Source organism: Passer montanus, unplaced genomic scaffold (genome assembly GCF_014805655.1).
Source record: "Passer montanus isolate IOZ18808 unplaced genomic scaffold, ASM1480565v1 scaffold31, whole genome shotgun sequence".
Lineage (NCBI taxonomy): Eukaryota > Metazoa > Chordata > Aves > Passeriformes > Passeridae > Passer > Passer montanus.
In genome coordinates, this window is record NW_024367819.1 from 11560050 (window position 1) to 11572465 (window position 12416).

Below are 12416 nucleotides of genomic sequence, written 5' to 3' on the forward strand. Positions count from 1 at the left end.
TGAAAATAAATGTTGGAACAAAGCCAAGAGGTTTCTTACTAAACTGTGAGGCATTTGTAATGTAAGCAATTATGTATGACAGAATGTCATATCTGGATGTCTCAGGCATTTTATGAAACATGAGGTCAAAGGCATGAACTGAAGTGCACTGAGTGTGTTACAGCACTTGAAGAATGATTCTCTTAATGTACTGAAAAATGAGTTCCAATATGTGGGGTCATTATCTCATAACTTGACCCATTATAAAATCACTTTGCTTGCTAGAAGCATAATCTTGGTGTCCTCACTCAAGCAAAGCTCTCACCAATTTGAACAAGCTACGAGGCAGATAACAACAGAGGTCTGGGAGAATGTTTTTCAGTTTTCTTGTGTGAGTAAATGTGGTGCCACATGCAGCTGAAGCTACAGTTTCTTTTGTTGAGTCTAGGTACATATGGCATTCCTTTGAGAGCACCGGTTCTTTTCTTCTACTGATTAGCTAAATAATTATCAGATATTGATTTTTAATAAAAGTGAGGATGAAATTTAAAAAAACCCCAACCCAACTTTATATGGGCAGTTGATGTCAAACTGTTGGAGGACTATATAAAAATGAAATGCCTTCAGGCTTTAGAAACATGAGGAAATACTGAACCAAGTTGACTGTACCTGGCTCCTGGCAGAACTTCATGGCTTCTGATGCATTCAGTATTGCCTGTCTATCTCCATTTATTAGCATTTCCATTTACTATTTCTGTATTTCCATCTACTAGCAAACCAGTCATGACCTTCAAGGTGCAGAATAGGCCCGGGGCTAGTGCTTTTGGATATAAAGTTTGTGCCAAATATTCAAATAATCTGATGAGTGTTATCTACATTTTACTACCCTGTGGTACTCTGAATGGTGCCATTGAAAAAAAAAAAAGAATATGTAAAATACAAACACTTATTTCCAGACTTTCATTCTGCAGAGAAATGTAGTTTTTCCCCCAAGTTACAAAAGTTTCCAAACTCACAGCACAACAGAATTAAGGCAACTTCAAACACTGAGCATTGAAAACACATGAATAGGGTTATTCAGGAGAAAAAAACGCTTCTCACCCATTGTGCTCTTCCTCTTGTCTTCCCTGTCTTCTGTCCTGTTTGGCATGGCAGGAGTGGGTGGAGCAGACGCAGCTGGTGGAAGAGGGGCACGCCTCTTCTTTTTCCTTAAATCATTCAGGGATGCTCCTTGTGATATCTAACAAAATTGAAAAATAAGCACAGTAAAGGATCTATTTTGCTGATGTTGCAAATTTTCAATAACCCAATAACCAAAAAAAAAAAAGTGTTTGCTATATAACCTAATTTCTCAGCGCAGTATATTTATAATGAGCAATTATAGTGACAACTGGAGATTAAAGAATTACAGTAATATTGCACTCAGAAAAGGAAAGAGACAAGAACTGCTGATGAATGTCACAGCAGAAATAACACTCTGGTAGGCAGTTGATGGTTTTGGAAAAAGTGAACTAGAGAGCCCAACAATCAGCAAAGCAGAGTATGACACTATGTGTGTTGTTAAGCTTGAGCCTTAACAAGATCTTTTCCCATTGGTTTCTTCAGACCTTAAATTATGGTTAAATACTCCATTTGGCATGTATAGAGAATGAACTCTCTCTTATTTCTTTTATTTTCCTCTCAAATTCTTGTCTAAGGACTTCTGAGAGAAAATTGGGATTGACTGTTCACTTGCATGATGATATGAGATCACACTGTACTCTGTTCATGCCTACTGGACTTCACAGACATGCTTTTGAAGATCTGTAACACCTCTGCTTCCAATAATTGCAACATGTTGGTTGCTATGCCAAGACTTCATTACTGTTTGTGCTTTTAAAAATATGAAAAATGTTATTACAAATGACTTGGGTTTCACTGGGTTGCATAATATTTTCTGTAGCTTGTTGGAACTTAGCTCTACTTCCTCTTTCTGGAAAAATAATAATAATAAAACCATGTAGGAAAATCTGTGGAATTTTTATATTTGAAAGGTACTGACAACACTAGTCAGTACCAGGTGTTGCTGAGGCAGAGAGTAATGGTGGCTGCCCACATACAACATGCTGCTGCTATTCCACCAAAGAATTTTTCAGTTCTTTGATTTAACTGCTCTGTCTATCCCAATGTACCTAATATGCCAAACTGCAGTGGTTTTCTACTATTTCAAAGGCCTAACTAATACAAATAACAACAATCATATTAATAATATTTCCTTTAATCCAGAGGATTAATGGATCCTCAAAATACAATTGTTGTAGGAGAGTTCATTAAACAAATAATGGCTTCACACTGCTTAAATCTACCACCAGACTTCAGAGGAAAGGCACTCATTGACAGCTTTCCTTTCCTACGTTGAGTAAAAAAATCTGAGAATAAATGAATTTTATGAAGATTAGGATATGAAAAGAGTGTCTTTCACTTAACCTTCCATTTTAAAAGTATGCAGGAGGGTCTTACATTTTAAAAAAAGAACCCTTCTGTTCCCACCTTTGAGGATTACGCTTTAACCACCATGCCATGTGCCATTTGGACACTCTCCATCCCTCGGGGAACCTGCATCCTGCGGGGGAGAAACTTGGTAGTAACTACATTGGACATAGAGCACAGCAACCAGGATGAGCTGCAGCTTCGCACCAAACAAGGGTGGGAAAGAAAGGTATCCTGGTCCTAATTCCTACTATCATGGATTATGTCAGCATTTTATATCAAATTTCCAGCAGATACAGATTAAAGCCAGTGAGGCCAATCTAGACAAAGTTAGGCATAGTAAATGGGCAATAATGTTAGGAGTAACTAGCAACTTTGCAGACCTAAATTTTCGTCACCAAATTTCATAGAATTTAAAAAAACATTGGACTTATATCTAGAAAAGAGCACCACACCAAATGCTCAAAATAGATCCAGTAAAATTTTAGAGCTCCACTGAAAAACTTTTGCTTAATGTTATAGTGTTGCTCCATATTAAGATGGGACATTCCCCTGACAAAGAAACTGCCTGTAGTGATTAGGAAATAACAACAACTAACTGAACTTGAAACAGAATGCCCAATATTGAGCAGAACATGGGAAACTCCATTCAGTGAAACAGACTCATCAGACTTTGGTTTTGAGAGGAATTACACCAAGGACAGCCACCTAATGCTACATTCTTCTCCACTGAAAAAATTAGCAAATACTTAAAAAAAATTCCCATTCTTCTTCCCTACATTAAAAAAACCTAACAATATGTAGGCACTTAATACTGTATCTTGATTATTTAGGATATTACCTTACAGGAGAAAAAGAGAAAGAAAATTAATAAAGTGGTGATTTTGATTACTACAAAGTCTGCAAAATTCAGTAGCTATGGAGAACTTGAATCATCTGGGAGACAGGCACCATGTGAACTTTCCCAAAACTTCACAAGTACAAGCTTCACTTTTGCAGCTGTTTAATGGCATTTTGCAGCTTCCACCTTCACTCCTCCCTCTCTAGCCAGAAAGGTCATTTTATTTTAGGACAAAAACTGGTTGGACCGGTGATTTAAATGATTAAGCTAAGAAATCTTGACAATTAAGGCAGGAAGTAAGGAAATGTGTCTTCCCACTTAAAATGTTAGAGATCACTAATCACCCTTCTCCAAATACCAGATGAGTGAAGGATGTTAGCTTGGTATATTCAAATCCCACAAAGACACTTAACTGATCTCCTATGAAGAAAGGATCCTTGTTAAAAGTCAGATTATCCTTTTCTGCTTTATCTATTCTTACTTAGTCCAATCTTCTGAGGAACATTAAATAGATGTATTGACCATCACTCTGCTGCAGTTAAAGAATAGGCTAGAAAACAGCTAGTGCATGGCTGCAATAATGAAAGTTTGGTGAAATACACACACAAAATGGTTTTCTTATACTGTCAGCTAAGTGCAGTATTCTTCACAAACACTGTAAAAAAGACGAAAAGCTTGTTTAAAGCCAGTCATGCTACAAAGTATGTAAGAAGTGTCTAGTTCAAGAACAGGTCATAACAATTGTTAAAAGTATCTTTTCTTTTATCCCAATTTCAGTAAACCTATGAGGCTAAACATAAATGGAAAAAACACAAAGAACATTCTGTTTCTTTCTTCCAATTGTATATACAGAACCAATAGAACTCGAAAATAATTTGTTATGGCTGGCTGCTTCTTTTATAAAGAATTCAAGCTTTAACAACATTATTTGGAGTAATTTCCTATTGAAACTTTGTTACAGCAGCCTCTCTCTGAATCTAACAGAATATTTCGTAGTTTTAGCACTTGTGCTTCACCTACATTTATCAATAATAAATTATTAGATCAGCTCCTGATACAAAAAATACATAATTTGAAAAGATGTTCATTAAATTAATACCATGAACTGAGCTAGAATAAAAGAGGTCAAAAGGACACAAATCTGAAAAACAGTACAATTTCTCTTCCCCTACTGATAAGACAATGTAGAATAATTAAAATAAAACAACAACTACAACAAAAATCATTCAGGGCTCAAATGCTCTTCAAAAAATACTTCCAATATTGCAGACAAAATATCTGAGCAAAGTGCTGAATGTGTTTTCCTACTGTGAAAGCTCAACATACTTAACAAAATTTGAGGGCTCTAGATAAGATTTGAGAATATATTTAGAGCATAACAACAACATCATGGGGAAGTTACTTGTCAAAATTGTTTAGAAAAGAATCCTACAAGGCCAATCCTTGAAATTTTCAATCAGTAGCATTTCACAGTCACCCTACTTGCAAACAATCTGTGCAGACTGTAAGAGTGTATGTCTTTATGTGTTTAAGCTTCCTTATGTGTAAAAGTCCAGTATTTTCTTTGGTCAAGGTTGCAATGAATATGAAGTAATGAAAATTATTAAAGGAGGTCCAAGGAAACAAAAGTCACCACTACTGAAAATTCATCAAGCATTCAAAGACAAAGAGGTTCTTAGAATTCCAGTGTGAGCTCCGCTCCTTTGCCTTGTCTGTCCTCTACTTACAGGCCAGACACTAGTTTCATATTTGTCAGCCCTTCCCTTTTAAACTTTCTAACAGAAATGTTTATTTATAAAAGTACTAAGTCATCTGGTCAATGCCAACTTTCTTTAATTCACAGACCCAACTGGGCCCAAATTCACTGCAGGTTTATGGCTCCTAAAACTGAGCCTTCTTCTGTAAGCCAGAAACTGCACCATTAATTTGCATAGTTTGTGTTTCAAAATCCAAACCGTTCTTTCCAGTATTTTTTATAAACATTGCAAGAAACATTTGTCTTATGGCAACAGATTTTTCCTTTTACTATCACTCCTATCATTTTGCCATTGAAAGGAAAAAATCTTGAAAACCTAAGAATTTTCCAGTCTTGATATTTAACAAAATTCTCCTTAAAGCAATTTTCTTCCTGCTCAAACAACATAGCTACATATGATACAGCTGTATCGGCAATAGAATCATGTCTGGAATAAGGACTGCTTCTAAGGGATGTCAGATTATTGTTGAGCATATGCAAATAAATAATTCTATAGCATATGATATAAACTGTGTGAAGAAAGTCCTTATACTCTCTTCCTTCTTTCTCCTTTTTATGCAATGTTACACATCACACATGTATTGTTTTATAGAGAAATTGGCTAATTTGTACACAAATTGTCTTATTCATGGAAACAGTGAATGACTGCAGAAATTATTTTTAGAAGTAAAGAAAAAGAACTGGAAAAAGGACACATGGATTCAATCCCCAGCACATTCGCATTACAAAGTGGTTCCATCATCCCACACTGACCAGACACACACTGATTTAAATGAGCCAGATTCTGATACACCTGCTGGCGATGATACTGTGTGGAGTCAGAGTGCCTACTGAATTTCAAGAATGTTTAAAGGCAATCCAAACAGAAAAAAAATAAATCCCAGAGCTAAGCTGTAACTCAACAAACAACAGTATCAACCCAAACCACGTGTGGGACCATCTCAACCCTCCTCCTCCCACAAAAAAAAACCAAAAAAAAAAAAACAACAACCACCCCAAAAAACCCCCCAAAAAACCAAAACCAAAACCAAACCCAAACCAAACAAAAAACCTTCAAATAATTAGGAGCCATTTTACAAGAATTCTAAAAGAAAAAAAGATGCATACTTCATTAATTGACTTTAAAGTCTTGATATAACTGCACTAATCCTTTATAATATTCTATGAAAGACAAGTGGTAGATTGGTATGTAAGATTTATGGGTTTAGATTTAAAGACATATTACTATGACATAACTTAAAGCAGTTGAGAAGAAAATATTTTGATCCAAGAAGAATTGCTCTAGGAAAATGAGACACATAAATCTTTCAGCTGCAGAATGGAGACATAAATCTGTCCACTAAACTTGATGATATAAAAGCTATCCTGCACAGCTGATTCTGCATTTTCACAGGGCAACAGATGCTTCAACATGCCTAGCACTAGAAACCACAAGAAGTCCCAACTGAACATTAATGTGTCTTATACAACATTTACTCATGTGCCTAATATTCCTTGGACATCATTAGTCTTTTCACTGGCATACACTAACAAAGGAAAATTCAGTGAGCTCTCAAAACTGGGCAACTGAGCTAATGAGGTGACCACTTTAAGCTACATTGAATAAAATCATCTATTCAGCACTGAACTTCCCTACCTTCTTTCCTTATTGGGTAGTACCCTGTTTCATTTTGATTACAAGATGAATGTTTAATCCATAAGTACACAAGTGCACTGAAACACAAGTATATTAGAAACTGCATTCAAAGTCTGATGTCTCCCCAGAAGCATGTCCTTACTGTGCAGAATGCATTTGTGTGGGTTATTGAAAGTACTTACTAGGATACCATGCAATACAACAACATATTACCAAAACAGCAGACACAGAGATAATAAAAAATCTAGCACACTGAAACACATTTAAAGAGGGTATCATTTGGAAAACTTTTCATTTTGGTAAAATGCATAGGAATAACTACACGTTATGAATTAGCAAAGAGTTTCTCTGCATTGGTCATTTTACTTCCATTCATGTTGAGGTGTTGGATCTCAAAGCCTGGCAATAAAATGAATAAAAATAGGCTTAGCTTTAAGTAAGCCATATGAGTAAGCATGCTGGGATAGCAGGACTGATATTTGGACCGACCAGACCTGATTGCTTGTGTATCTCTGGACACATCACTCTTTTGGGGAACAGATTTAGATGGGAGACTCCCAAGCTACTGCCAACTTGAGTTTAAGTCCACAAGAATAGCAAGCAACTCAAGGAACAGGCTAACCATATTTCAGTCCTGACAACACCATTCTCTATTAGGGGTCTTCCTCCTGACTTTGAAACTCTGCACTGTCCTTCCTTGTGCTCTGCAGGTGTCTGTCTCACCTGATGGCTGCATCCCAGCTGCACTCCCTGCCTCATCTTCTGAGCTGCTTTACTGCTGGAAGCACCCAGGCACTGTGGGAAATCTGTCTTAGAACTGAAGTGCCAACTGCATCTGCCTACTGAAAAGAACCCTACCATTACTATTTTAATCACATATCACATTATTTTGCATAATTTTGCCCATAATGCTTAATTTCAGATTTTTTTTATTATATAACTTTGGAGTTAAACAGGATTTTATAACATAATTGAATATAAATTATCAAAAATCAAGCTCTGACTACAAAAAACATCTCAGCCTTAGTAACAGATGAAGCTTACTGCTACTGGATTTTATAAAAATTTCTATGTTCTTGTGCTATTTTATTCACAAAATGAGGAAGACAAAAGGCAAGTATGTCCTTGAATACTTGGCTGATTGGTGACAGAAAGCTAAATCAGTTAACACAAGAAAGCCAGTGCAAGGTGAAGGGGCAAGCTCATTTTTCCATCTGTTTTTATAGAACACACCCTTTGTGAAATGTCACCACCAAGGACAGTTAAAAATTAATGTCATTCTAATCGTTAAATCCTTTAACTTGTTCAGTTAAATGTGTCAGACAGGAAACTATCCATAAACAAATCTGAGATGTTAAATCACTAAGATAGCTGTGATTTCCTTCTTTGCAAAATCTCATTTCTAGCTGCAGTATTATTTCCACTCAAGGAAATCACGCTACAACACCAAATATTTTCACATGCATTGAAACATGTAGACTACACAAGTCTGCGGATGTTTGCTTTGGCAAAGAATTGAACTTCCTCTGTTTCTCAGAATACAATGTAATTCTCCTCATTTATGTCTTCATTGAGGGGGGAAAAAAATCAACAAGAACATCTCAAACACTTAAAAATCACATTTTAAAACCACCACAAACCAATATTCATTTCTCCTCTACAGAAGTTTAAAAAAAAGGCAAAATTGACCCCCAGATTTTAATCTCATATCTGTGCACATGTTTTTAGTTAGAACTATATAATTAACAACACAAATTATCATTAATAAGAGTATAAGATGCATAGTAGCAGTGCAGTTCATATTGCCTCTGACAACTTTGTCAATGAATTTGATATAATTGATGTAATTTTCTTAAGTGACTGCCTTTTAGAAAGGCACTAGACTAAGAATTTTATACATTATCTTTTCTTTCTCAGTCTCACATCCTGGATTATAGTCTGGATGATTGGATGATCTGCTTGTCTGTCCTTAAAAATCTCAGGGATTTGCAAATGAAGATTTGCAAAAGTTATTTTGCATATTTTTCAAATTTTTTGCCAAAAGGATGTGTTGTAGCCCAAAATCTGTTAGCTCTAGAACGTGGAAGGTAATTCACATAAACATATTACAAGGAGAACACTATCCTTTCTACTTCCAGTAAGTGACATACTTCCCTGGAGCTTTTAGATTTTTCTCTGGACTTAAGATTTTCTTCTGTAGAGATAGCCAAGTTGAATTTCTAGTGCTTAGCACTAAGTCCTAGGCAATCACCTTCTCAACTTAGAGAAGTCTTAGGCAATCTTCTCAATTTAGAGAAAAACATATCTGATTATTTCCAGTGTTCTACCTCATTCCATCAGCCTTCTTCTTCCACAGGCACATAGAAACCTGGGAAACATGGTTTAGGCAGTAAGTCAAGCAATAGTTTCTGATTCCTTTCCGCTTCGATAGGTCCATAGAATGGTTTGGGTTAGAAGAGACCCTTAACAATCACCTCGTTGGTGCCATGCCTTCCCACTGCCCCCTTCAAATTCCCACTCAAGTCAAATTCTCTCTAGCACTTACGAACACCAGCCAAAAGCCCCCAAATTTCCACAACATAAAAGCATGAAGAGGGGAGAAGAACAAAGTGTTACAGTGTCAATTAGATATATTACTAGGACTGTAGCATAACATGGCTCTACATAAAGCTATTGCCCAAAAGTGTCAACTTTTATTATCCAAAATTACAAATAGATTCTGCTGTGAAGACCTGTTTGAGGAACCCATCATGGCACACTGCTTGTTAGCTGGAAGTGTCAGCAACACAATACAGCTGAGCAGGACTCAAGGATTGTCTACTGGGTCTCAGGAGGTGAGAAATTATATTCTTATTAAGACAGGCATACTGCAAAAAAAATTGAGATGCCTATTTCTCCAAGTGACCAATGGCAACTTTAAAGAGGATGGTGCCAGACTCTTTTCAGTGGTGCCCTGTGACAGGATGAGGAGCAATGGGCATAAACTGAAACACACAAAGTTGCACCTCAATATAAGGAAGAACTTCTTAACCTTGAAAGTGGCAGAGCACTGGAACAGCTTGTCTAGGGAGGTTGTGGAGTCTCTCTGTCTAGGAGAGAGCCCCTCTGGATGTGTTCCTCTGTAATCTGCTCTAGGGGACTCTGCCTTGGCAGAGGGGTTGGACTGGATGATCTTCAGCTGTCCCTTCCATCCCTAAGAATTCCACGATTCTGTAAAAAATAGATTGAAGTAGTAGAGAACAATTTTTTTTAATTATACCTGTGATGTTTTCCCTTATTTTCTTATTTGGCTAAGCAATGACTACACTATTAAGCCATAGAATTAAACCTGATTGGCACAGCAAATATTTACTTTGTTAATTTTTCGATTCTGTAATTTTTTACCTTTTTAATTTAGGATCTATGTAAGGTGGAGTTAGAAACAAAGTTTGAAAAGCAATGCAAACCCAGTTTCTAAATTAAGCACAGTGCTAGGGTCATTTTTCATCGCTCATTGAATGCCAGCTCTTCAGAAGTCTCATTGTTCAAAATGATCTTTGTCTATTAACTTCCCCTAAATACCGTGCCCAACAAAGCCTCATAATTACTAGACACATACTTTCTTCTTTAATGAGAGTTAAAGCTTACGATGACATCAGCCCGTTCTATTTGTCTGAAACTTGTAAGCCAGATGAAGTTTACTTGCTGAGCGTTGCAACCCTGCCAAAATCCAGGGCTGCATAGAACAGTATGTTCCGGCCCTAATGTCTTGCCAGTTTTCAATGAAGTGCTTGACAGAGACCACATGTGGAGGTCAAGTGATGCTATCATGATCTCACCAGATGGTAAGCTGTGGTACCATTCCCATGGCAGGTAGTATAGTCTGTTCAGAAACAGTTGGCAACTGAACCATGAACTCACAGCCAGAAGCAACTGGATTATTGCAAAAGATCAAGAATGCTGTTGATGCTGGAAAAAAGACTATTCCAAGAATTCTTCTTGCACATAATTCAAGGATTCAACTCTCAAGACATATGTTTTCTTGAAAAATAATGGAAGTCCTCCTGCCAAACAAATCTTGCATTTTTGCATGATTACTATGTTATGCAGGTTAAATTGTAATGTAAAGACACTATAAGCTTACCTTGCTTGTGTTCTTGCATGTATATTAAACATCACCAGGTAATTCCAACTTTGATGTCAATTCAGAGATTATAGCTATACAGGTTAGAGTGCAGGACTGTAGCACTTTTGAAAAAAAACAGCAGGAAAGTAGATTATGGAGGAACCTTTCAAAATTTTAAAATTTCATTCTCCAATCCTTCTAAAATAACAGCCTATCCAAGTCAAATTGTGAAGCACTCAGCACTTCATAAAGTCCAGCCTTCAGTTAAAGCAGGTAAGCAATTTAAATCACCACTGAACTGATATTGCTTCTATTTCCTGGACAAAGTTGCAAAAAACCTATTTCTGAAATTGCAAAAAACCCACACACTGGATTCCTCTCACAATGTAAAAATACATAGTTTTAAAGCAGACCTCAATATTTTAAATTCTTCTGGTGCAAAACCTGTTAATTGACTGTGAACATTATCTAGTAAAGATTTTCTCAAAGGGGTATTGCAAAATGAGTCTTTTCTCCAACTGCACTTCTGAGAGGTTGTACCTTCTCACTAACACAAAGACCTCCACTGACATTCTTAACTAGTTCCTAGTTCTTACTGGCCAAGCTTCAGGAAAAAATATAAGCAATTGTAGTTAATCGCTTCTTTACTGAGAAATCTTAGACTCCTTTTAAATAATTCATCACACAGTAACACCTTACTCTATTTAAAATTACAGGAAAAAAGAGTTGAAAGAAAAGGAGGGACAAAAAAGCTGCTGCAATATAAGTTGGCTGCCTAAAAAAAGAGTTGCCTAAAGTTATTAAAATGCTTTCTGCCACTCTCTATCTTTTAATGAGTCACATGCTGTTAGTAAATAAATGTACAGACACACGGTTGAGCATTAGGACCAATAAAGAGGATGGGTAACAAATTGGACTGAAACAACAGAATTTATTTAGAGCTATACAGAAGAAAATTCTGTAATACCTTATTAAAATACAGCATACCCTTAACTGATATTCTTTGGAGATGTTGAGAAAGTAGCACTACACTTCATGTATCATTTAAGCTGTAGTTTTTAATAACTATGTTAAAAGAATTAATGTGTTTAAGTGAGCATATAGCAGAATTAATTTTTGGAGCTGTTTCTATCATAAAAAGAAGTACAAATTACTCCCTTTCTGTAGCAGCTTTTTTTAGCCTTCCTAAATTTCATGCTTTACATGACAGCAAGATAAGCCTTCAGCCATCATTGCACTTACTCTTTCCTTTTAATTTGGGCCTGCATCATTTATCCAAACTAAAGTGCAGCTGTTAGCTAAATTAAGCATCCAAACTGCACAGCAAACATTATCTGATGTGCTGTCAGTTGGTTTCATCCTTGCTATCTGATTATTGTTTTGTAAGACATGAACAAATCTGGATAGTTCTCATTCAGATAACTGAATGTCATGTTTAAAGCTCTTTAAAAAAATGAACAAAACACCTTCAAATTGGAAATGAATTGTTTTAATTTCTTAGACATTTACCATGGTTTAGGGTGTTTTAAAGACCACAATTTTTTTACTACTCACTCTTGTTTCTGCTAATTGGTTCTGTACACCTTGAAAATGGTCTCTACAATAGGATAGCACTAGCCAGGTTCAGCTC

At 36.3% G+C, this 12416-nt stretch overlaps 1 protein-coding gene across 10 annotated transcripts in view; it reads right to left on the bottom strand.

Annotated features, from left to right (window-relative positions):
• The window catches only part of COBL (cordon-bleu WH2 repeat protein), a 157423-nt gene that overhangs the window by 51341 nt on the left and 93666 nt on the right, over positions 1-12416 (bottom strand). For all 10 annotated transcript variants that reach the window (XM_039714767.1, XM_039714765.1, XM_039714766.1 and 7 more), the window contains one exon: positions 1081-1219. In XM_039714767.1, the coding sequence (XP_039570701.1) occupies positions 1081-1219 (139 nt within the window). The remainder of the gene's footprint in view (positions 1-1080; positions 1220-12416) is intronic.